Here is a 26,550-nt window from a genome sequence, read left to right as displayed (position 1 = left end):
GGACTCATTGAAGCAGAAAAAAATGAAATCACCTTAAAGAAAACCTCTTCATTTCAAAGTAAACCCAGATGAAACATCAGGAAGCTGTGTTCTCTACCTGTACCCACTGGGAACTGCTGATGATTGCAGACACTGGCTTCTGCCCAGATGGCACAGAGATGATTTTTGTTCCTTAATCAGGAACAAAATAAGCAAGGTACTTAATTTTTCTATTCTGCCATGTGTCAAATTGGGCACAGTAGCTTGCAGAGCCATGCAGAAGTGTACACCAAGGAAACAGTCTTGGCCTCAGTGTGATATTGGGATATCACAGCTGGCAAGGTGCTTGGCTGTGGTCTCAGTAGGAGAGGAGCATGTCTTGGAGAAGCGTGCCCTCTTGTAAAGAGAATTAGGACAGAGCGACACCCCAACTGGCAAGGCTTTAGGAGCCAGCCCTACTGTCCAGCCCTGCAGTTCCCACGGTGGTGCTGAAGTGGCTGTGTGTGCTGGGTGGAGGTAGCAGCTCCCAGCTCTGACAGGAGCTGTCATGCATGTGAGTGAAGTTACTTGCCTCTGTGTGTTTAATTGCTGTCCCTTAAATTATTTCTAACCATAGCTATTGGAAAAACTTCGTTGATAGATAAATGTTATCTCTGATGTAACTGCTGAAATTTGGCTTGTGAATTTGATTCCCCCATACCAGAGTGAGATATCTCTGACCTTCTGGTCAGTGATGAAGATTTTGGTGATAACACAGGACCTACTATTTCATACAATGTATTATATGAGCCTTCAGCTCTTATTTTTCACATGCTACTTCTGGTGAACTTGTCTAGGAATACAATTTGGCAAAAATACCCAGGTTTTATTATCAATGCAGAGTTCTTATCTTAATGGCTCATGGCAAATGCAGGACAATTTCTGCTACTTTAAATGAAACAGCGAGTCTCCTTTTCTGTAGAACCTCTCTGCATTGCAAGAGAGAGACACTGGTGGCAAGGAAAGATACCACAGAAGCTTGTACAGAACGGGAGTTGTGTAAAGACAGTTTTCAAGCCATTAACCTACTTTAAAGGTTTATTTGGAACAAACTCAACACTGGAGTGGATACCGTGTTGTGCTGCCAGTTGGCAGCCTGGGCCATGAGAGTGGACCGGTGGAAGCAAATAGCTGTTGTGGAGGAAATGTACTCAAACTTTGTGTGAGAGGTCCTGCTTACTTCACTTCCCCAGTCTCCTGCTGCTTGACACACAGTGCAGCCCTGATGTAACTCGAGTAGGGACCTGGCTTTTCCTAAGAGCTGAAATACCACCACCTTCTCCTACCTGTGCTACCAATGAGGTTTATGAACCCAGGTAGAAATACTTCCACTCTTGTGGAAGATGATCAGTATTTGTCTTTGACTTAGCAAACTTCCTTCTCTGTCCTGAAGTACAAGCTCGATGTAGTCTCCAGAAGCAGCAGTGATAATAGCTGGAGCTCTGCACCTCAAACTCTACCTGAGAACACAACTGTGTAGTCTTAAGAGTAGGCCCAGAGCTGCCTTGCAAAAGAAGTTCTAAAATACACAAAATCTTTTCAGTATAAATGTGTTTGAGGACAGTTTTGAGAATACAGGCAGCATCAGTGGAGGAGTTCCATGCTGTCCCATCAACCACAGGGACAGAGTTTGCTTGGACCTCTGCTACAGGTGTGGGAAAGACGATCTGCACATGGAGATCGTCTCCTTTTGCTGTGAAGCAAAAATTAGCACTTGTATAACTCCGCCATTTGCACAGTGTCTGTTTGTTTAATGAGTCCTCACAACAGCCCTGTGAGGTAGGCAGTGAGCTGCAAAAGGAGCATGCTATGACCTATCCTCGCTTTTCACTAAAGCACCAGGAAGATACTACATATCCTCACTTAACATAAAGCATCAGACTTCTGCAGAATTGTTCTCAGTCCCCTGTCCTGGATGGGGAAATTCAGCAAAGGCTTTAAAATGACCTGTCATGGAGTCCAGGACTGTGATGGACTGTAGACTCCTGCTCAGTAAGGCCTCTGTTTTTCACTCATTTCAACATTGGTCCAAGGAAGAATTTAACACTTCACACTGAGTATTCATTTAAATTCTGAAACTACTCAAGGCATGAAATGTCTCAAAATATACAGGTAATCTGTTAACTTACTAAGATGTGCCAGAAATCTTGCTAAAAGTACTGAGCAACCTCATTTTTACAGCTATAAGCTATAGATTGACATATATATACATACACAGAGAACTACACACAATTCACTGCACACTGCTAACCTACTTTCACAGGATACAGTTCATGTACAGAGGTTAAACTTTCTTAGTTAAGACATTGCCGCCCTGCACATAAAGTAAACCTTTCTTTTTTTAATTTGAAACAAAGTACTCTTTACACAAATCTAGTTCTGAATCAAAAGCTTATACTGAAAGTAATCCCCATCTCATTCCTGCTAAAGCTGTCTAAAATGCAATATTTCACTGGCATTTGCACTTCAACATGAAGCATGGTCTCCAAGTTAATAACTGTGTACTGATTTTCAAGTACTGCATGTAAGAGTTCCTCCTGAGAAGTTAAGACTTGCGTAGAAATGTGGTTATTACTACAAAGAATAATGGAGCCTTTGGACTAGCTTCTGGTGAGTTTGGTGATTTCAAAGCTTCAGATACATGTTAGCCTGATTTACAAAGATAGTTCCTGCTTCTGTTTCTGCAGTGCAAGAAATGATACAAGCCAATTTACTACCTGATTTTGTTTTGTAATGAGGGAAAACAATGTTTAGCAGGTTTATTTCCTTTCAGTCTGTTACCAAAGCTGCAGGAAATACAGCTCTGTGTGTGTGTGTGTGTGTTTTCTTTTTTTAAATGTGTCTCACTAATGAGAGCTACTTATTGGAGAAGGCATTCACTTTCCCCTCCATGGCTGTAGTCTGTGGGAGAGCTCCTAACAAAGTTCTTTGTTAGTGTTTGTAAGACTGGAGATGAGGTTTAATTGAGGGATTTGTGCTGAATGTTCTTTCGCTTTGAGTCTTAGTGCTGCAATGCTTGACGTTTTCCTTTCAACTGCTGCTGGATCAGTAAAGGCAGTGAGAACAGGGTCTGACGGGGGTCCAGGAGCTTTCATTAGTACTGAAGCTGTTGTCACAAGAGGATTTAAAGCATTGAGAAACCTGTATTTGAAAGAAGTCAATATTACCCAAATTAAGAATTGTTCTGGAGAACAAATACTGAGTTGCAGTTTCCCCCCACCCCAAAGTATTAGGAAAATAAGTTCCAAAATTTCCAATTACTTCCAAATGTACATTTTTTATTATTTTGCAGTATAGTATCTTGCCCTCTAAAAAAACAAAAACAAAAAAACAAACAAAAAAAAAGGACAGAAAACCCCACCCTAAATAAAAAACCAAAACCCTTTTAAATAAAATGAACAAGAGATGATCAGACATGGCATGCAGATATCTAAACTAGCAACCATTTGCTTAACCCCTCATGCTAAATCCTTTCTAAACAAACCTTGGATACTGTAGATCTGCCTGTTCTGTGAAAGCAATAAACTACCTCGTAAAAAGGCCAATTTATATAGTTGTTTATGCAGACAATTGGTTCAGATCAATTAATTCTGTGTGAAAAGGATTTGTTTGTCTGTTAATGTAGTATTAGGATAAAAGATCTAATTTCAGCAAGAGTGCTATCTTCTATTTTTAATGTATTTGTATATACTTATATATAATATATAATGTGTTTATGTATATTATATATAATGTATTTATACTTGAGAGAGAGTGAGAGAGAAGGATGGAGCTGCAGCCACACAGGTCACCGCAGTCTGTATGAAGACTAGAGTTCAGTGAGACCAAAACTGCAGTAAGTACACACAATTTGTCTCCAAAAGGCAATTACACATTAAGATTTTATTAGCATGACTTAACCCCAAATCTTTGCTGTTCCTAATCAAGTGATCCTACGCAGGAACTAACCCATTTTATAAAGTTTATATGAGTAGCAAAAGAATATAAATGCAGCATTTTTAGTAGCTTTGAGATTTAGAAAAAAAAGAAAATTATTCTATACCTTCCAAAATGTGGATTTAATATAGGATTTCTGAAGAGAGAAGTCCAGGTAAGACTGCTGAGGCCAAATGGCCCTAAGGCTGAAGGATTAAAAGCTGGGGACATGGATGGCACAGCCAGTGTTGAAAGAGGCATTGACCTCCACGTGTGATCTAGGAGGGGGGAATGACTCAGTGGAACATCCAAAAGTAGACCAAGTGGGTGCGTTAAGGAGATTCCTGGAACAGTCCCCAGAATTTCATTTTTTTCACGTTTCCTCCACTTTGCCCTTCTGTTTTGGAACCAGACCTTCAAGGAGAAATTATAAAGGCATTAGCTAAACTTACTCTGCAGTTTGTCTTACCAGATATTACAGCACATATTGATATGGACGGCAAAATAATTACTGTTAAGCGAAACCACACTTCTTTAATATAAAAGATCATTTCATAACTGCCTTAATGGGTAATCACTTTTAAATATTGTAAATTTGACTGCTCTCTGACTGAAGTCACACGTTTTAAAGCTATTGTAATATATTAACCTAACACCTGAAACACAAGAGCAATTATTAAAAAATTATCATTCTTCCTTTCATAACCTACTTATTGAATGTTAAATTTCAACAAAGGCATTCAAGAGGTGTTATAATACAGTACAAAAATTGTTTTCCAAGAGTTTTAAATAGCATCTACAGTATTTAAAAATCAGGTTTGAGGGACCCAGCTTGTTTTACCTCAGCTATGCCCTGTGACTGTTTCCAGCAGTATAACTTACCTTCAGGTGCTTAAATGACATGAAGTGTGTTTGGGAGAAAAGCTCTCCACACACTGGGGTGCTGATCCCCAAAACAGGGCTACAGCACTCCCCAGCCTTGCTGTTCTGTTGTTTCTCTCTGTCAGTAATGACTGACTCTTTCAAAGCACTTGCTCTGGGGTTCTCAGGATCCAGTGTTCTGTGTGTAACTGTCTTGCTCACAGGTAGTCAGCAGAGGGAGGTGCACTCAGCAGAAAATCAGAACAAAATTTTGAAGTTGGTACTTGAAATTCTTGAGTGTTGAGACTCATTCTTTGGTCTTTCCTCCAGCAACCATCAGCTTTCAATAGTCAGATGTCTTACAAAGGAATATCTGAACCTGTGAAATGCCAGGCAGCTATGCCTTTGTGGCAGTGAGGACTAGATACTCCATCAGTGTTAGCCCAAGACAGGAGTCTGGTAAGGAAAACTAAATTACTGGGATTAGATTATTTTAAATCACTGTTAACCAGTAATCCTAAATATTTGTAAGTACAGCTTAGCTAAGATTGCACGGGAGATGACCATCAACTTAAAGGTGTTAGTGTTTTCTATGAAAAAAAATCCAGTTGAAAAGGCAAGAACTCCCTCACACTGAGATATCTAGACACAGCCTTTCCTAAAAAGGATAAATGCTGCAAGGGTGCTCATGTCCTTACTAAACCTTAGCACTATTCTTCAATCTGTTCTTTGTAAAAGAATCTAACACAAAATTAAATATCTGCTTTTCTGCTTTCTCTGTCCTAAAGCAAATCCATTTTATCACTCAGACATTTTGTAGGCACTTTGACTACAATTTTTTTTTTAATGTTACAGGTATTTTTGGGCTTAACTCTAAAATTTAATAATCTCTCAGATTTTGTATTTCTCAAACTGGAAGGAAATACCAGCACAGATATCTAATAATTACCTGTTAGAAAAAAGCTGGCTTTCCATTCCTTATTGGTACAAACTCATCAGTTCAAGTGATAACAGGAATAGACCAATGCCTCATACCTTAAACTGACATGACAAACAGCTTTCAAAATTTACTGCACACATTATAGTCATTAACATTCAGATTAGTCATCTTGAACCTTTTGTTAAGCAGTTTTCCCTTGTTTCTGATAAAAGGCTTAACTTGCCTTTATTCTATTTTCAGACACATCTGAAGTGACAAACTAACCATAACAGAAACTACTGTACCAGTCTTAAGATTTTTATGGCTGTAATATCAATGGCAAAATATTCTAGAAAAAAAGTTTTACTTAATACTCAAAAATGAGTTTTAAACCATCAAGTTTTGAATTGCATGCTAAATATTACCGAGATTATATTTGCAATCACTAGCACCATGCATATCTGACAAGACATTCAGGTCTTTTATAAAGGAAAAGGTAAGCATGTAAAATCTGATTGCTTTCTTGCTGTAATTTTCTTTTAAAAGTATCCTATTTAATTGATGTAATACCTAATGATGCTAACATGATACATAGGTGTGCATAACTGTATCATGTTTCTGCTGTAAGTGAATAAGAGGATCGTAATGAGAAAATATGACAAAGATGTCTTGATCAGTTATGTAAGTAAGCCAGTGTTTTAAAACTAATGCAGTTTATGGCAATGAAATACCCATGAAACCTTTTACCCCTCATGTCAAACAAGAGAAAAGATTCCCTTAACTTTTTCTTATTTTCTTCCCATCTTAACAATATAAATGAGAAACATGAAGGGCAACAACAGATGTAAATGCTATTGAAGAGCAATCCCAAAGTGGCTTCAGGTTATGAGAAGGTTTTGCAGACTCTCTGACTACCTCTTTCCCAAGGTAAGGAATGTGCCATCTCCCTTATTCTGTAAAAGTATATAAGGGGGTTGTTGGGTGAGGGGGATCTCTTTGGAATGAGCATATATTCATGCATTTTTTTTCTTATTTGTTCATTTTCATGTAAGACTCAAAAAGCAAGAGGAGGAGCAGTGCAGTGGCTGTTACCCATTTCAGCTGGTTGATGGAGGGTTCTCCCCAGAGAAGCAAATCTCCATTTGTAAAACACACTGAGGTGAAGAAATCATCTGAATGCATTGGGTAAGATTAACTTCTTGAGTTTACACTTGACTAAGTAAAGAGATGCCACTTTCTATGTCAGCTGATTTAGCCAGATACCATGGGAGAGGATTGGAAAACTTCATTTCACACAGGATGCCTTATAGAGCAGCTATGAGCATGGGCATATGTGGCAAGTATTTGGTAATTACGGTAGTTTAAGTACAGTACATCACTGTTATTCCTACACATCCCCTTCCCTCCAGGCTGAGTCCAGTTTCCCACAGGATAGGAACTGGGGCTTGGCTCTGTGCACTGCAAGCTCACACTTAACAACTGTGTTGACTACGTGCTCCATGCTCAGGAGTCTTGTGTTAAGATCTAACATATTAAGGAGGAAAAGAGGTACCAGGAACAGCTCTTTGCTGTTCTTTCCATCCACTGGGGAGGCATCAGCTCTGTTATTTTTCTTGTTAGTTCCTTTTTGGCTCCATCAAACACAAATGTTTCCATTTTGTTTTTAGATGAGTCATTAGGAGATGAATTCCTATCTGCCATGTAACACTGCATCATTCCTTCACAGGGTCTAAGAGTATGTACCCCACAAAGGAAATCTGACAGTAACAGTTAAAGTAACAGCTTTTCACCCATGTCTTTTTCAGTGTTAGATGCCACGTGCAATTGTCAGAGACTGACAACTGTCAGTGACTAGTGGTTTTAGTCATTATTGGTGTTAGGAAGAGTGAAGGGTACATAATTTCTCACAAGTCCACAGAAGAGAGCTGAAAAGCTCATCTAGGTATTCTTTGAGTCAATTATAAAGTACCTTTCATACTTCTAACACCTTTTTTGAAGACGGTGCATACTAAAATAAAAAGCTAAAAACCTTACAGTTTTACAGACTGTAACTGGTGTGAACCATTGCAGATCCAGTGACTGGAGTAATGACAAAGTATACAAACAAGGATCTGGCATGAACAGTATCAAAGCTATGCAGTAGTAAGCGGGACTGTCACGCTGAGCAGCTGCACCCGTTCTCAGTCTTTCACAAGTAGGCATATACCCAGAGTTGTGCTGGAACAGCCAATATCTGATCTACAGCACAAGCCAAATTTAGTACAATTGTAATTTTGCAGCTTATAAGTACTTGAAAGCCTTCACAACTTTCTTTTTTTTTTTTTTTTTTTTTTTTTTTAGGCTATGATTTCTGTATAAAAAGAGGCTTTCTAGGTTTTCACGAGATGCATCTAAAGAAAAGAGTTTTTAAGGGATAATGCTAAGTAGGAGTGCATAGAGTCAGGAAAAGTTACTAAGGGTCGTTTGTAGTTTAAGCAAACTGCAGGCTACGAGTGATTAGTGTCTGTCTAAGTATGCTGAAGTTCTACAGGCATTGATGCAATCACAGCCTAGCTGGGCATAAAATTCTCCTGGACAGGACCTGACTGTCGTATATAAACTACAAATAATCTTCAAATTAATCTTCAAATTAGTCATCAAATCAATCTTTCATTTATTTTATCGGGTCATTTAGAAGCGTGACTGTTCTACTGAACTGAGCCAGACCAAGAGAACGATGTTATCTCTGCAGCCTCAGTAAATAACTTTGGATGCCCCACAGAACCCCTCATTTTCTGCAAACAACCTAATTTTTTCTTTTTTAATCCCGTTTTAAAACTCAGGAGACAGTACTGCCTTTCGACCCGCGAAGGCGGCGGCACAAGCCGGAGAGAAGCGCAACCCGGGAATGTCCCTGAGCCGCCGCTTCCTCGCCACGGAGGTGACGCGCCCCTTCTCGGTCCCTTCAGCACCACCCGCCGCGGACAGGACGCGTGCCCGGCACCGCCGCGGTTCCACTCTCGCCCGGCTGAACAAGAGGGAAGACGCGCCGTGTTCAACCCTCTCTCGCCCCTCGTCCCGTCCGGCACTCACCTGCACCCGGGCTTCCGTCAGGTCGAGGCGCAGGGCCAGCTCCTCTCTGCGGGAGGAGCGCACTGTTAGAGCCGGAGCCTGCCCGCCGCCCCGGCACGGCCCCGCCCGCCCCTCCCGCCGCTACCTGGTGAACACGTCGGGGTAGTGGGACTTGCAGAAGGCGCGCTCCAGCTCCTCCAGCTGGAACGTGCTGAACGTGGTGCGGTACCGCCGCTGCTTCCTCTTCACCGGGCCCGGCGCCTCGGAGCCGGGCGGGCGCTGCTGGCGCTCCTCTGCCTGCGGCTCCTCCGCGGGGCTGCGCGCTCGGCCGGGCCGCGGCGTCCCCGCGCCTTCCGCGCCTGCGGGAGACAACGCGGAGTTACTGGGGCGGGCGGGCGGGCGGGCAGCGACCCCGCTGCCCCTCCCCGGCCACCCCTCACCGTGCCCCCTCCCCGCCGCGCCTCACCGTGCCGGCCCGCGGCGGGGCCCCGGCCCAGGATGCTGTCGATGAAGTAGGAGGTGAGGAGGTGCAGGGCCGGCGGGGCGGCGGGGGCCGCGCTCTGCATGGCTGCGGGCAGGGCCCCTGCGCCGCGCCGCGTTTTATGGGCGCGGGCAGCGCCCGGCTCCGCGCCCCGGCATTAGCATTTCATTAACGCGTGGCGTCAAGGCCGGGGGTGGGACGCGCCGCGCCCCGCTCGCCGCGCAGGAGTCGGGCCACCTCCCCCGGGCGGGCGCAGAGAGCCGCCCCGGCGGGGCTGCCCGGCGGCCCTTCGCTGCCCTGGGGCCGTACCCCCCGCTCCCGCCGCTCCCGCAGGCCCGCGGTAACTTTTCCCAGCCTCGATCGGGGGCGCGGAGCGGCTGCGGTGAAGTTGTTCCGGGCCCGCGGCGGTGCGGAAGGGCCGTACCCGGCTCCTCGAGAGCTCTGGTTGGGTCCGAAGTGAGGGCTGAGAGACCCCGGCTGAAACCCGGGAGAAAGGGAGAAGAATCACTAGTGTTTACCGTCATTGCTTCTGATGATCTTACACTTGTTTAATTCAGCTTTTTAAGGTTGACCTTGCAAAATACTGTGTGCCGGCAGGTGAAGGGAAAGTGCACAAACCCGTGGAAGACTGAGTCCTTTTTCCTGGAGATCTCTTAATTCCGCTTCTGCTATAACTCTGTTGTTGGTGCTGTTACAGCAATGGTTCCTCAACAGGAGGCTTGGAAATGATTTCCCGCACAGGGAGACTTCCAGCAGTTCTGTGATCTTACTGTGGTGTGCTGACAGAGACGGCCATAAATTAGATGACAAAATTACTTCAGTCTGAGATCCTGATTTTGGGGGATGAGAACGAAGTATTACTTTCTAGAGAATCTTACAGCAAAAAGTACACCAGAATAGGGCTAAGAACCCCCAACCCCAAGCCAGACATATTTAGATTAGAAATGAGGCAAAGATTTAAAAATCTGTGTGTTTATAGCTAAGTTTGGAAACAAAAGTAGTGGAGTTCTGTGTTCTCTGTCTTCATATCTAGATTAGTTTATATTCTAGCTGAAGACATAGAGGCTGTCAGTGCAGAAATGCTTCCTGACTCTGTGACCTGTCAAAAATTTTTGGTTACTCCTGGCATTGCAGCCCAGCAATTTTTTTTTGTTTTTTCCTCCTCTCCTCTCACCTCGTTGGGACTGTGTGACTGCTTTAATGCTTCCGTCTTTGTGCTGACAGAACTCCTTGCTGTCTCTCTGTTCTGCTGCAGGGCTCTTCTTTGACACAGACCTTGACTTCATTCCTTTCACTACAACAATTTGGTTTGGCCTGAAGCAATACCTTTGTGGACCTGTTCCTGTGGCATCCTCTATGAGAAGGTTTGGGACAGCACATTGTGATGCTAGCTCTTTAAAAAGTAAGGTGACTGTATGAAAGATGACTCTGGATAACATGTACAGGAAGTGGTGTGGTTTTGGTTTTTTTTTTTACATGGCATTTTCCTGACATTTCCTAATTTATTGCCCTATTCATATCCTGATCCTAAGTTCTAAAGCTCAGACTGCTACTTTCATGAGACCTTAATTGTGTTCAAAGGCTTAGGGACTCATTTGCGTTGGGAAAAAGTGATTCTGTGCATCCTATGGACCAAATGCTGTCAATTCCAGGAAACAAGATTTGAGTGATCTAATTTCCTCTGACTAAAGAAGCTGTCACAACTTCATGGATGTGAAATAGCCACTGATATGCTTGTTTTATAGTTACAAATGTGTTACAGTTGCACATATGCCTATGGTCAAAGAGAGGCCCCTGCATCTTGGAGAGCATGCCCAGGAATTCCAATGGGATCTCCCCAGAGCCAGAAGTGACCAAATTTTGTTTTTTCTATGTTCTATACAAACCAAATCTATGAATAACAGCAGGTAAATCTTCTGTGAGGAACTACAGGGGTGGCTTTTGTGAGAAGCTTCTCCCACATTCAACAAGCCAATGCCAGCTGGCTCCAGGATGGACACACTGCTGACCAAAGCTGAGTTCATCAGCAAAGCTGGCAGTGCCTCTGGGACAACAGAATTAAGAAGAGGAAAAAAAACTTGCACAATGGCAACTGCAGCCAGAGGGAGGAGTGAGAATATGAGAAGAACAGCTCTGCAGACATCCAGGTCAGGGAAGAAGAAGGGCGGGAGGTTCTTCATGTGCCAGAGCAGATATTCCCCTGCAGCGTGTGGTGCAAGGCCATGGTGAGGCAGCTGTGCCCCTGGAGCCCATGGGGGTCCATGTGGAGCAGAGATCCACCTGCAGTGCAGGGAGGACCCCAAGCTGGAGCAGGTAGATGTACCCTAAGGAGTTTATGACCCCGTGGGTGCCAGTGCAGGAGCAGGTTTGCTGGCAGAACTTGTGGGACCCATTTAGGAGCAGTCTGTTCCTGAAGGACTGCAGCCTGTGGTGGAAGCCCTACTGGAGAAGAGCCAGGACAGCTGACCCCACCTGACCAAAGGGAACATATGATGTCTGCTCAGTAATAAAGGCTAAAGGAAAAGGGTGTAGGATATTTATTATTATGAAATTTGTCTTCTAGAACAGTTGCTACATGGGCTGAAGCCCTACTTCTGCAAAAGTAGCTGGACATTGTCTGCTAATGGGAAACAGGGAATAAATGTTTTGGCTTCCTTTGCTTCTGTGCCTGGCCTCTGCTTTTGCATTATTAAACTGTCTTTATTTTAATCCATGATTATTTTCATCCTGTTTCTTCCCCTCCCTGTCAAAGAGGGGAGACAGCAGCTTGCCAGGCAACTTGTGTTTAGCCAAAGTCAACCCACAATATCAAGCCAATTGATACTTATTTTTCAGATGTCCTCAGGCAGATCATATTTACACTGCTGATGGACGTTTGAGTTGTTATTTTGGATTTGTATTGTGTCTTGTCATGAGCTGAGCAATCCATGTCGTAGTTGCTGCATAATGTCATTGAAAAATGCCCTAAAAGAGTGGGATTTAAATACATTTTCGTTACTTTGTGTTTAACTAACCTTGTTGCTACTGCTTTCTTGGTTTTCTTTGACTCCCATATGAAGTAAAATGTGACAGATGAATCATAAAGCTCACCTTGTCCACGGGGTGTTTGAAAGATGAAAGGCAGCAGCATATGCATCTGTTTGTGGATGACAGCAGAGTTGCAGCTGCATGAGGGGCACTGGTGTTTGCTGTGATTGAAATGTCTCTTGGCATGTTGATAATGTATTTCAGTATTCTTTACACCGGCTTAAATACATTAAAATATGTTAATGAAGTTTAATATTTAGGCTTAGAAAACAAAACTGTACATATCTACATTGAAAAAAGTTCTGAGATGAAATATATGATGAGGTTAACAAGAAAAATTTCTTGAAGAGTGTCCAAGGAGTTGGTTTAGCTCAGCATGGATCTTTATTGGCTTGAAGAAGGAAAATAGCTGCTAACTTGAGAATTAAGTGCAAAACTTGGGTAAAGCAGAAGTGATTCTGATGAGAGCTCTGCATTGACTGTGGCTGATGTTCTAGGAAGCAGATGAAAAATGCTGAATATCTTTAATGCCAATATATCTCTTTGGATTGTTCATATTCTTATTAACACAACTGGTTTCTCATTCTATTTCTGTTTTACACAAAAGCCTGAAGATCTACATGAACTTGAAGATCAGCAGCTCTCTTTCATTTTATGGGATTAGATCTAGGTTATGTGTGCCAATCCTGTAAATAGTGAGGAAATGCAAGACTGAATGTTGTGGTACAGCCTTAGTTGGTTTCTCTCAAGCCAATTGAAACTTATTATACCAGCTGCACCAGAGTGCAGTAACTCTTTCATAATGGAATCACAGTAAGCTGGTTTCCCATTTCAGTTAATAACTTGTGAAAATAATGTAAGTGCTTTTTGCTGATTTGGCATACGTGACTGCTTGGAAAAAAATGTGTGTGCAGTACATGGCAATTCAGCTTCCCTTTCTGTGCTGCATATTCAAAAGAACAATAAAATATTAGTTGAAAGAAGAATAAGAAGAATTTGAATGTTGCTGACTATGGAGAAGGCGTTGTGTTGAGATGACAGATACTGCTGTCACTGTGCTCATTCTGACCAACCCGCCTGGTGCAGATGTCCCTCTGTTGTGTCCCCATCCAAATCTCTTGGCCGTCTCACTTTCAGACCTCTTCCTTCCCCCTCTGCAGACCTTTGATTTTAGGCAGGCAAATAAACTGGGAGCCTCAGTCTTCCCTTTGTGCATTTTGTTCTTGAAGGAGGTAGATTGTTCGTGAAAGGCTGGCATGTAAGAAGTTTCTGTTGAAGTGACATGTGAAAGTGTCACACGATACTTGGAGCGACCTAAACATACTGCACTGAGTGTTCTCTCAGCAGCTGCTGTAATGCACTATTTTTCAAACCCTTTAGGTAAAAAGTGAAGAGCTCTTTGGTGCACAGGTACCTCTAGCAGTGCCATTATGACAAATAATTATTTACTGCTAAAGCCACCCCTTCGGGGTCACAATTAAATGAGGCTCTCATCTCTTCTAAAAGGTAAAAAAAAAAAAAAAGTATGTTTTAACATCTCAAAGTTTCTAGACTCTGCATTTACAGGGCAAAGAAGCAGTAGAACCTAGGTGTTGTAGTAAGTCAGCTGAGACTCCATTTTCTCATGTGGGAAAAGCCCATTCATTACTTACACAACTTATTTTATAGAGTATTTACAGACTTTGTGTGTATCTTTAATTGGTTAATAGCTTTCTTGCTGATTACTCTATTGGTTAGTAAAAGGTATTCTACTTGCTTATCAAATCTTTCTAGTCTTGGATCGTTTATATATTTTTTTACTCATTCTCATGGGACTAATCCCTTGTTATTGCAGGTGCATTTGTTTTTTAACCCAAGGATAGGTTGTTGTGCTAATGAGTTCTCATACTAAGATTTTTTTTTGCATGAGAACTTGCAAATTGCTTAACTACTCTTAGAGGAGATGACAAACTAGCTATTAATTTAATAGAAAGTGCTAGATAGTATGTTAAAAAACCCAGTTTTATCTCTGTTTAAGGGTTCATATTTTACCATTTCTGCAGGGTGTCAGTCCTCTATCATGTTTGCATATTCCTAGAGTGGTTTTTTTTTTCCTAGAATTACTTTTTTCAGAGGCTGACAATGAATGTTGGACTAGACTTGGAAAACCTCATTCCTTCTTCCTTTGCTGGCCCTTGACAACAAATCACCACTTCTATGTTCATCATTTATTCATATGTGAAACTGGAATGGTCACTAAATTATCTCTGGGAAAGCTGGGTCTGTTTAGAATAATTCACAGCTGATGTTTATCCATTTACGATTGGAAAATGTGTTGTACCCATAAAATACATGGTATATACATTCATTTTTTAAGCCCTAAATATAACGTTGTGTTAGCTTCAAAATGACCACTGGAAATTCTGTTTCCGATTACTTTCTTCTGTATTGCCATGATTATTTTAGAAACAAATCTTTACCAGGTGTGTTCTTCAATATTGTTTGAGGTCCTCTAGTGTTCATTCATGCAGATATGGAGCTATCCACTTCTTCCCAAATGCTATGGGTACTACGAGTAATTCCAACTCGCTTTATGGACAGGGACTGAAGTTAGGGAACTCCAAAGAGTTGCGAACCATCCAGTAATGTGCAGGGGAGGTTCTGTTACAATCTCTGTCTGTGTTTCTTGTTTATCTGTGTTTCAATCTGCCACAAATGTAGCGAGTAATTGTTGTTTCAGCCTAGTATTTATAACAATTTTGCTGCTGACATTATGGAGATTTGAGGCATGGAGAAGTGGAATAGTGAAGGAAATTTGGGCGGTTCTCTATATAAAGTGGTTGCCCAAGTTCAGCCATATTGACTGAACTGTCTGATTTTCCCTTTAATATACCCTCTTTAGTACACTAAAAATTTTATAGGAGGCATAATGGTAGAAATCCACAGCATCTGTATATGTTCCCATAACAAAAGTGTAAGTGAAGTAGCCAGTCAATATATGAGAGTCTCTAGAGGTACAGTTCTTTTAGTGCATCCATGTGTTCACAGCTATTCAGTAATACCCTGGATGTTTAGTACAAAACAAATGTAACTGTAGTGAGGTTCCTTCACTGTTTTGTAGAATGCTTTGCTGACTCACTTTTGTCTTTTTAAAGATCAGAAAGCTCTGCGTTTGGTAATAGAGTGATTTGGAAACTCTTCTGGTGGATTTATTGAAGTACAGAGTCTGACTGGGCATGTGGGATTGCAGCACAGGTTTCAGACTACAGTTCTGCTGCTCATTCATGACTTCATGTACAATGGGAATCAGGTCTGGATTGTGTTCAACTCTAAACGTAATAGAATGATTTGGGTTGGAAATGACTTTAAAGATTATCTCATTCTGACTTCCCTGCTATGGGCAGAAACTCCTTCCACTAGATCAGGTTGCTCCAATCCCCATCCAACCTGGCCTTGAAGATTTCCAGGAATGGGACAGGCTCAGCTTCTCTGTGCAGTACCTCAACACCCTACAGGGAAGAGTTTCTTCCAAATATCTAACATCAACCTCCTCTCTTCCAGTTTAAAGCTATTTCCCTACGTCTTAACCCTATAGGCATGTGACAAATCTCTCAGTCTTTCTTGAAATCTCTCTTCAGGTACTGAAAGGCTGCTCTGAAGCCTTCTCCTGAAGCCCCAAGCTGAACAATCCCAGCTATCTCAGCCTTTCCTGACAGAAGAGGTGTTCCATCCCTCTAATCATGTGCCATTCTGAGCTATGGCACTCTTGGTAGCTGCAAGCACCTGGAATCTCACAGGGGTGGTGTTTGTGACAGCTGTTGACAATAACCTGCTGCTGAACTGACTTCTCAGGACTCCACAGGGATATCAGGAAAAAAAATTAAACCTGTCTGTTTTAAATTGCAAAGAGTTAATAACTTGGTTCCACAGGTTGAAAGCATGGAAGATGTATTTGTGTTAGTGTTTTTATTTTATGAACCAGTTCTGAACAGCAAACACTGTCTAAAATCATTCTGTAATGAGTTTTTTGGAATTGAAATAGAAGGAATCATTAAAAGGAAACAACTAAGCAGTGGAGACCTGAACTGAGCAAACACCTTCGCCTCATGTTGGAAACCAGTTGTGAAAGGAAGTACAAATACAGCCTAGATCTGAGTCAGATAACACCAGCCCAGAGTGACTTTATCCAAAGGGAAGGTAAGTGTGAGGCAGAGAGTTTTCTTCTCGTCCTCCTCAAAACTTTGTGTACATCTTTATGAAGCAATGTTTAAGGATATGTAAGTTGCTGTGCTTGATATGAGTGGTAACAATGGCATAGAGTGTAATTGCTACAGATTTGAAGTCAATGTGCCTAAGCATCTGCTTGATTGCTATGCCGGAATAGGATATTAACTGTTGCTGCTAACAGTGGTTCCATAATATTTCAGCAGCCAGCTATAGCTGTCTGGATTTAAGATCTATGTATAAGCATTATAACTATTCACTTTTGTAATTTAAAAAGAGATTTGATGACTGTAGGAGAAGGTAGGTGGGATAGGGGGAGAGAAAGAAAGAAGGAATGACCAGGGAGACCTTCCTGTACTGTGAGCTGTTTCTCTTTCTTGTCATGTGTGCTGCAGAAGAGGAGATGCAGGGTTTTTTAGGGAGCTATTTTCTGATACTGTTTTAATGAGAAATCACAGTACACTGCTATTAAAAGCAGTATGTGCAGTCAGAAGGGTGTATTTTCCTCATCTGTTCTTGCTCCCACATGTATATCTGATATGCTAGGAAAGGCTTAACAATTTCTTCCAAATATCCTATTCACACAGCTTGGATGAGCCTGCAGTCTTCTCGTCAGGATTGCCTTGATTTTACCCTCGTATGGCATCAGCCTGTGTGTCTCTCTTCCTCGGGTGAGATCTGCAGCATCAGCTGTTGTTCAAGAGAGTGATGCAACAGTGTGAATGTGAGGTAATACCTTTCTCAAAGAAGAAACCTGTTCCTTTTCTTTGTCCGAGCACCGGTGTGCTGTATAAAAACACTCTAAAACTCCTAGTCTGACTTTGGTCACAGCTTGTGACTACATCGAACAGTTTATCGCTACCCCTTTTTTGGCAGAGCTTAAGGAAGGTGATCTCTGCGCTCCCTCTTGTGGTATATGTAGAAATGCGAAGAAGGTTTGGGGAAAAACTGCGTGTAACAGTGAGGGAAGTTGAGTGTGTTCGTTTTACTTAGCATCTTGTGACAGAGTAAAGTGAGATTTCTGATGTTACCCGAAGTGGTGTGAAAGTAAAAGGTTTTCTTAGGTCAAAACACAGACCTGAAGCAAATAGCTTTCTACAGCAAGGCTAAATGCTGGATTTTATTGTAGCTTTCCAGTAGTCAGGGAATGCAGAATTGTGCAGTACAGTTAGGTATATCCTTTGTTGTTTGATTTTTACATATACACATGAAAGAACAGCTTAGGAATATTTACCTCACGCTAGTTAAATTTTTATGTCACTTCCTGCAGACCTTTATGCCATTTGGTGTATTTTCCCCTTTCTATTATTCTTTGCTGTATTGTAAAAGGGTATTTTCCCCTTTCCCTTACTTCTTCTTCGGATTTGGGATCAAATTGCAGAACATGCATTCATTTTGTGATCCATTAGCCTACTGGACCCTATATTTTACAGAACACTTACGTTAGATGCGCAAAGATACTTATCCCATAGGTGGAAATTATGTGCACTCTAGAGATGAGGAAAGGAATAGCAACAGAGAACTACACCCCAGATTACTGTAGGTTGCTCTGACTCTCTAAAGATGCTGTGTTTTCTTGGACTCCATAATGCCACTTGTGATAATGTGTTTTTTCTGAAAATATTTGTGTCCTCAGAGAAGACTTTTTTTAAAACTTTATAGTGAAGCATTATGCAAAGTCATCTGCAGGGTGAGGAGCCTGGTTTGAGGGGGACTTCGCTATTTCTGCATGTTTATCTTCATGTCTTTGCCGTGGGCTGGAGTGTTACTCTGTAGACACATGTGGGAGTGCCCAGAGCCTCCAGGACCCCCAGGTACCCTGCAGTAATGAACTGTAGCAAAGTCTGATCTTGCAGTTACTGAGAGGCAAATGAGAAATACCAGACACAGTAGTTATGTAGTGGTTAAGGATGTAAATGGTGTTACCCAGTTACAGGAAAAGAGAAAAAGGTCTAGCTCAGTTATAAGGACTAATGCAATAGAATGACTGTTTTGGCCCAATAACAGTTTTGAGGAATGATGGTATCACTGCCTAAACAGGCTGGTAATATCCTGCAGGTTATATCATGACTTCCCTTCTCTCTTGACCATAATTGTATCCATTAAATGTCTGTAACCTCCAGTATCATCCAATATCACCAATAGTCTTGTGGATGGTATGAGCCATTGATGTTGGTTAGATATAGTGGGATTTTAAGAAGGTAGGATGGAGTTAATTTTCTCTACAGTAGTTGTTTTGGGCTCATGGTTTGGATTTGTGCTGGAGCAGTGCTGATAACTCAGAGATGTTTTTGTTACTGCTGAGCAGGATTTACCCTGAGCCAAGGCCTTATCATCCCACACCAGCAGTGAGAGATGCACAAGGAGCTGGGAGGGGACACAGCCAGGACAGCTGAACCCAGCTGCCCCAAGGGATATCCCAAACCATATGGCCTCAAGCTTAGCAATACATCTGGGGGAGAGGAAGGAAGGGGGGGACATATGGAGTGATGGTGTTCCTGTGTCACTGTATGTGTCATGCTGTCCTGGGGATGCTGAGAACCTGCATGCCTTGGGGAAATGGGAAATGAGCTCGTTTTGATTTGCTTGTGTGTACAGCTTTTGCTTTCCTGTGAAACCATTGTTTTTTGTCGACAGAGTATTCTGACATTTACTTGCTCTTTTCCCCATTCCACGGGGTGTCTGTGTGGTGCTTAGTTGCTGTCTATGGTTAAACCACAACAGTGGTGAAAAATTTTAACATGAATGAAAGACCCTGGTTTTGGCAGTTCCAAGCAAAATTGCTTTGCATTTCTCTTTGCTGCGATTTTAATAATTTGTGTTTGCTGCAGAATGCTTATGTAGATATTTGTAGTTTTACTGCTGGGTAGAGGAGAAGCCATGGAAAGAAATCAATAATTACCTTATCTGGATTGGAAGCTGGGCTTTAGCCCTTAAAGTGCTCTAAGCAATGCAAGCATTGAGTGAGTTACTGGGACTTATTTTCAGGGAGTACAAGCTGTTGTAAATGTGGAATACCCTGAAGTACCTTGATTTTGAAAGTGACTTAGGAACATCATCTAGAGCACATTAAAGTGGGTAAGTGTCTCATATTTTTCCAAGGTGTGACTGTCATAAAGCTGGAGATTTGCAGAGGTACAAAAATAAATATTTCAGTGATGTGAAGTTTTGCTTAATGATGGGACACATTTCACACATTTCAAAACATACATGAGATCTACTGGAGTATTCATTGCCCAGGTAACCCCTTTAAACCCTTCCATTGTATCAGCAGTAAAACATGGATGCTTAAACAAAGAGGTGGACTAGCTACAGAAGTGGATGAAAGCTCTCACAGGGAATTGGAGCAATAAAACACAATAAAATATGTTCTACTTTATTAAAAAATGTCAATGAACCAGACTGTATTTAAATAGTTCCGTGAAAAACCTATCTCATGGGTGTTAGAGGTGCTGTTTGCTATTGTGGTGCAGTGGTTCCAGCTACTATCAGCTTTGGAATGGGCTGACTACAATTTGAAGTCTAAGGGACAAATCTGTTTCTTTCTTTTCATCCTTAAATGCCTCAGTGATGCTATCCTCAGGTATTTACACCTCAGGAGGAAGGAGACAAATGATTAAAAGAGTGGCCTGTAGAACTCTGAGGTTAAAATAAATAACTGGTGCCATGAGCTCCTGTTTGAATACTTTCTGTCTTGGAGCTGTTCAGGAAACAACTTTGTCCACTGCTGCCAGTACCTGCAAGTAATATGTGTCTTTTCCCTCTTTAAAGTGAAAACCTGAGCTTCTGATGGGATCATGTGAGTCAAGTAATTGGATCTTTAAAACAGACCCATGAAATAGTGGAGCACTTGTGGTGAGTTATGGGAGCGCTGACAACGCTTTAAACAAGGGCTCTGTCATAATTTTTGCAGCCCATTTCCTAGTGAACACGGACATGTGCTGCTCTCCTTCCTAGTGTGGAGGCGAGGGTGTTACAATTATCGAGAAATGAAGCAGAGATTTATTTTTACATTAACCTGCTACATAAATACCTTTTATACTGTTCGGCTGATTCACAGTCCTCATTAATGGATTAAACTTGCTAGTTTGTCTCTTTATCATGTTGATAGACCTGTTAAATGAAACCCTGAGAAATCAGACAGTTCAGTCCTGTGGCCAGTGGCAGCTTTTCACAGCAAAGATTTCTGGCTGGGTTGTACGTGCCAAATGTTCAGGCAGCTTGTGCTTATCAGCATCTATTATACTTTTTGTTGACTTGGACCATTAATAACCTGTCAGATTAGGTAATTAGGCTGTCTCGAGTAGCCAGGGAAAATTGTTTTTCCTAACTGATGGTATGGGTTGTGCAGCTGTGCAGATAAGCACTTGGTCAAACGGCAGTTCAGGCAATATTTAACTGGCCTTGCTGATGAATGCAAAAGTAGTGCTGAGACATGAGGGCCAGATAACAACAGAGGGACAGGCACAAAATAAAATTACCTGTCACTTTCAAAATTCTCTCCAGATAAGACACTGCTTTCTGTGCTGGTTCTGAAAATCTGCATGTAGGAGCAACCATGTTCATTTCAACACTGTGATGGTCTTACAAGCATTGTTCCCTTCTTCTGAATTAAAATTCATCCCAGACTGGGTGGAGTTAGAGGGATTCTCTCAAGAAGGTGTCATTTTACCCCTGTAGTATAGCTGGCTGCTGGTAGTACCCATTACTGTTCTGAGATTCTCTTTGTTCAGTGACCTTCTTTCTTTGGCACTGATGGAGTCTGTTATGCCCAGGAAATGCTTCAGCACTTAGTGGGTGCAGGAAAGGTCTGTTTGTTCTGTTGAAGCTGGGATCCCAACTCTTGGGTGAAGGACATTTGCCTATTTCTGGAAGCAACCTTCATTGTGAAAAGGCTGGGTATTTTGGCAACATCCATCAAATAAGTTTACTGATGTGAGGACTTTCTGCTGGAATAGACAAGAAAATTGATTTTCCTGAAAAGCCATTTGGGCTTTCCGTGATTAAGGGCTTATGTTCTTGAAGCTTGCTTTATTTGGGTGAACTTACAAAGTGCCTGCAAGAGTCAGAGAGGCAACTTTATTCTGTAAGATTGGTAAGATGAATGAATACATGCACAGAAACGTGTTTTAAGAGAACTTAATATACTCATTCCTCTGACATGGAATGATGTTTGGGAGGGAAGCAAACCAGCACAAAAATAGTGTTTGTCCAGACCTAATTGTACTGATGCTGACAGATTCCCACAATGGGTTGAGATGGTGGCAGCAAAGCGTGCTCAGCTCCCCTGTTGTATCAACTCACAGGGACACAGAGAAAATAAGTTGTACTGTGTGAAGGAGGTGGATGGATAAAGTGGCAGAGGGCTGGAACAACCTCTACACTTGTATGTCTACAGTGAACATCTTGAAAGACATGACTTGTTCTGGCTGACACCACCCTCTGCATGCTCATCTTGCAGCCCAGGTGAGTGGAGTGGATCTGTACCTTGACCAACTCTATTAAGCCTTGTTCCTTCAGTCCAGGCGCCTGACAGAGACCTGTATCTGTCTGCCATCCTTCGCCAGCTGAGAGACCACTGAGATTTATGTGGCATAAACTTAACCACCTCAAAGTAAAAATATTTCCTGACAGCCAGCCTTGCCAGGATACATAGTAGAGGAGACTGAAAGTTTCTTCCTCCAGGGAGAGGTCACTGAAAATGCTGTGTTTTCCTTGTTCCCTGATACCTCCTTAGGTATGCACAGGGCAGCAGCCAGGCCAGGATAGGGCTGGTCCTTGCCTTGGAGAAATAGTGCAGGGACCCTAAGAAGAACTAAGTGTTCCCTGCCTGAGCGCTGGCACATGCCTCAGTGTCCAGGGAATTATACACTTTTGCACTTTTTTGCAGTGCCTGATGGGATGACAAAGATTTCTCTTCTAAATGTCACTGAAGAAATTTTGGTGAACTTCTGGCTGATAAAAATAGATGCATTTAAATGGTCTAATTTTGATTTACTGTCTGAGATTCATTGATGTCGGCTTTAATGCAGCATTAGGTGTTTAGAGTGGGTTCAAAGGTAGGAGACACTTGATATGTGTACAACAATCCATTAGAAGCCAGCTTTATCCAGCACTGAGATGGTTTAAACCATGGCTGGTTTATGGAAGTGAATGGATTGGGTCTACTGAACTTTTCACTTAAAACAGGATGAAAATCCCCTTGCTTTGAAGTTCAGCAATTGGACTTAGACTCCAGCAGTTCTCCTCTTCTGTTTTCAAAAAAGGATGGGAGTAACTTTTCGGTCAAGTGCGGTTAAGGAGCTTAAGGCGCAGTTTTTCTGTAGCAGAGGCACAGGATTTGAGCATATTTGAGCTAGCACATTCATACAGAGCCTGCGCTCCAGTTTCTTTTGCCTTCTCTGTTTTTCCCTTGTGGGAGGAGTCCTCTGCCCACAGCAGAGGGGTTGATCTCTAAGATCCCTTCCAACCCAAACCATCCCGTGGTTATATGAGTCCCATCGTGGCTTTCCCGTGGCTTTTTCCGCGATATTTGCAGGCGATGGAGAGCTGGGAGAGCCCGAGCCCTGCCCGCTGCCTTTGAGGCGCAGGTGGCCGCAGTGTCCTGGCCGCTGTGTCCCTGCAGGTGGCCGCTGTGTCCCTGCAGGTGGCCGCAGTGTCCCGGCCGCTGTGTCCCTGCAGGTGGCCGCCGTGTCCCGGCGCCGCCGCTTGTGCTCGACGCCGCGCGGTGTCGCCGCAGGCCGCTGAGAGCGCCGAAGCCCATCGAGCCCCCAGGGCTCCCCAGCTTTTGGTGCTCCGCCTTCGGTGGGTTTGTGTCTCGGCAGCTTTAAAAATGCCATCGCCAATGCTGCCCGCCTGCTTTTTGCGATCGCAGGAGCTTAAATCGTGTCGGAAAACTTCGCTGCAGCGTTCCGGGAAAGTAGCTGAGATTATCTCGTTTTGGGCAGCAAACAGTGTGATAACTGAAAAACCACTAAAAGCGAACGGACACAGGGCAAGAAGGGAGCTGCTGTGTCCTTCCTTATCTAAACTTCTCGTTGTTCAATCTTTATGAAAACTATGATGTACTTAGTTTCTACGGAAAGTCCAAGGGGGAAAAAAGGCAAGATAAACAGTTCAGGAGAATCTAGAGGTGAATCTTACATATAACTTAACGGGTTGTAGATAGCTCTTATAAAGGTTGCTGTGGTTTAAACCCAGCCACTAACACACAGCTGGGATGGGGAGGAGAATTGGGGAAAGGGAAAACATTAATTGGGATAAAACCAGCTTTAGGTTTTGAACGTTCTCGTCAGGAACAAAAAAGGGGAAAATTATTTTAGTACAATGAAGAAAAATTGGCCCCTATGGCTTGGAGGATGGGAAACAACCTGCAAAATGTAGCCATAGGCTCCAAAATCTCACACTCAGAGGTAACAGAAAGTGCTTACCTGGGTCATTCACATTTCAGGGCTGTACTTACACCAAAGGCAAATGTACTGACCAGTGTGTAGCAGAAGTTTGCAGGGAGAGGAAGATTTAGAAATCTCTAAAATGACGTCACTCCATGGTAAGATAAGGAAAAAAAATAAACCACACTTAAACTGTGTAATGGATGCTGTAAACCATTCCAACACAAAAGGATTGTTCAGGGATGAAGAAAGTACAAGAAAGAGCTGGGGCATAATACTGGAATGCCAAAGTTATTGTTATTTTACAGGATGTTGAGAAATAAGAAATTAAAATTCTACTGCAAAGAGATGTTAACCACCCTGGGGTCCAGAATATCCTACAAGATCAACAAAGCTTTGCGTGCTCCTGTCTATGGCAGATGGTACCAAGATATCACTGTCCAGGAAAGTGAGGTTCCTCTTGTCTGCAAAGGGTTAGAAGACTGAATTTTGGGCAAAGAATAGAAATTCAGTCAGAGCCCGAGCCAATCAATAGCTTTAGAATGGCAATATGAAAAGGACAGGTTGTGCTGGGGTGAAGAATTCATCCATGCTTCTTTATTCTCTGGCACTTGATGTCAAACGCAGCAGAATGCTCCAAAACACAAGCATTAAGTGAGGTGCTTTTTGTCACAACTTCTCAGTAGAAAGTCAGAAACAAAAAGGATCTATTTGTAACCTGTTGTTTTGTCAATGATTCTTGTCTCTGGCATCCACTCCTGTTGGTGTTCTAACTGTGCTAACAGTTGCTTTGTGGTGAAATAACTCTCTAAAAACACACACTGACAGATACTAGTCCCAATATTCCCCTCTAGCTCTGTCTTGTGGTTGAGGTAGTGGAAGAAATCATAGTACCACAGAATGGTTTGGGTTGGAAAGGACTTGAAGATCATCCAGTATCACCCCCCTGTGATGGGCAGGGATTAGACCAAGTAGCTCAGGTCCCCCTCCAGCCTGGCCTTCCATGCTTTCAGGGATGGGCATCCACAGATTCTCTGGGAAAGTTCTGCAAGTGCCTTTCTCCTTTCTAAGTGAAGAATTTCTTCCTAGCTAAGATGTAATATAAGTCTCTCCTCTTTAAATTTATAACCATTTTGCTTTGTCTTATCACTATTTACCAGTGTAAAAATTCACTCTCCCCCTTTTTATAGACTGTTGCAGTTCTGAAAGAACTTCTGGTATCAGATATTCAGGTATGTCTGTTCTTTTGTGAAGCTTGTAAGAAGTTCAGTTTCTGCAAAGCCAGAAGAACATCTATGAAATGTCAACAGGAGAAGATTACCCTTGTCTTTGCATAACCTCTAGCTTAGTTACAGCATTTCACATGTGATTCCATGCGTGCCCCTGTAGCTTGGTTTTGCAGTTCTTGTACCTCATCAGACTCACACTCATGCTGTTTTGGAGGCACAGAATGAAGAATAATAGGAAAGGATTTACATCTCAGTTTAGAAAGAGATTTATCCTAGTTTATTTATATTAAATTAAATTGAATTATCCCTCTCTCTTCTTTTTTAATTACCTTTTTTAGGGCATCTAAAGTAAACAATTGTCATGAGCTTCCAGCTCACTGACATCTGAAAAGAGGCAATTCAAGCTGTCTCATTTGAGGCTCCTTTGCTTAAATATATCAATTATATTTCCCATCTTATCTGTTTTTCCTGACCTTACATTAATCTATCTCTCTGTAAGTGCCTGCTCCATTGTGTGTGATGATAATATTGTGAAATGTCATTTTGAATGCTGGAGGCAGAGAATGCATAGCTGACAAATGAGTTGGTCAGGCTTGTGCAGAGGAACAGACGATTTTGGGACTAATTTCCAAGTTTACTGCAATTTTCCTAGTTTAATGCAAGTGTGTTATCTCTTCTTCAAAATTTATCTCCCTAGGTGATTAAATAGCTGTTGATAAGGCTTGCCTGTTAGGCCACTTTTAATGATCCTAAATAATATTACATCATGCAATCTTTTTTTATACATGTCATAGTATCCAAAAGACTTTCAATGCTTATGGGAAGTTAAACAACAGTAATGCCAAATGTATATCAGATCTTATTTTAATGGTGTTTATCTCAGGTTTTGATCATTATTGTAGTTCTTAAAATCTGGAAAAGTCTGACAAAGAGTTTTGCATTCTGCTTTTTCATGGGTTAATGTGTCTGTCTTTATTAATCAAAATTACTTTTCACCCCAGTTTTAGCTCTAGGAAGTTGATTATACTTATGTAAGTTCTCTACCTTACACTGAGGTCCATTCAGGAAGTCAGCAATGCCTTCACTGTGCAGAAAAGCAGCAAGAGCACAGAGGGCCTTACCTTGCTTGTGAAAGGTCAGAACTCTCCACTGTTAATTTCACATGACTTTTAAAAGGCTTCTGACCTGTTTTTCTTGTGAATAACAGTATGTGCTAATACCTGATTTTCTTGGCACCTTATCTAGGCATTTACACCTGTGAACAGGGTGTGTTGAACTACCACCAAAGAAAAAAGAGAATTCTTCTTCGAATGAACTTCACAGTCACTTTGTGCAGGCAGAAATGAAGATATAAGGGCTGTGGCAAAGGAGAATCAGACCTAAAAATCCTGTTCAGCTTCATGAAAATCATCAGACAGAGCCCTTCCCCATCACAGAGCACAGCTGGCCTGCCAT

General features: G+C 42.2%; 1 protein-coding gene across 1 annotated transcript; it reads right to left on the bottom strand.

The window, feature by feature from the left end:
• Positions 1 to 1,642: 1,642 nt before the first annotated feature.
• LOC134564594 (homeobox protein ARX-like) lies at positions 1,643 to 10,489 on the bottom strand. The gene is made up of 5 exons (XM_063423502.1): positions 9,231 to 10,489; positions 8,910 to 9,123; positions 8,786 to 8,831; positions 4,061 to 4,347; positions 1,643 to 3,159 (listed from the first exon to the last, which is right to left on the bottom strand). The coding sequence occupies exons 1-5, from the start codon at positions 9,328 to 9,330 to the stop codon at positions 2,934 to 2,936; spliced, it is 873 nt and encodes a 290-aa protein (XP_063279572.1). The 5' UTR covers positions 9,331 to 10,489; the 3' UTR covers positions 1,643 to 2,933.
• Positions 10,490 to 26,550: the final 16,061 nt, after the last annotated feature.

The sequence above is a fragment of the Prinia subflava genome, chromosome Z (assembly GCF_021018805.1).
Source record: "Prinia subflava isolate CZ2003 ecotype Zambia chromosome Z, Cam_Psub_1.2, whole genome shotgun sequence".
Lineage (NCBI taxonomy): Eukaryota > Metazoa > Chordata > Aves > Passeriformes > Cisticolidae > Prinia > Prinia subflava.
The sequence above is the reverse complement of the archived record's forward strand: the minus strand, read 5'-3'. Positions and strand labels throughout refer to the sequence as shown.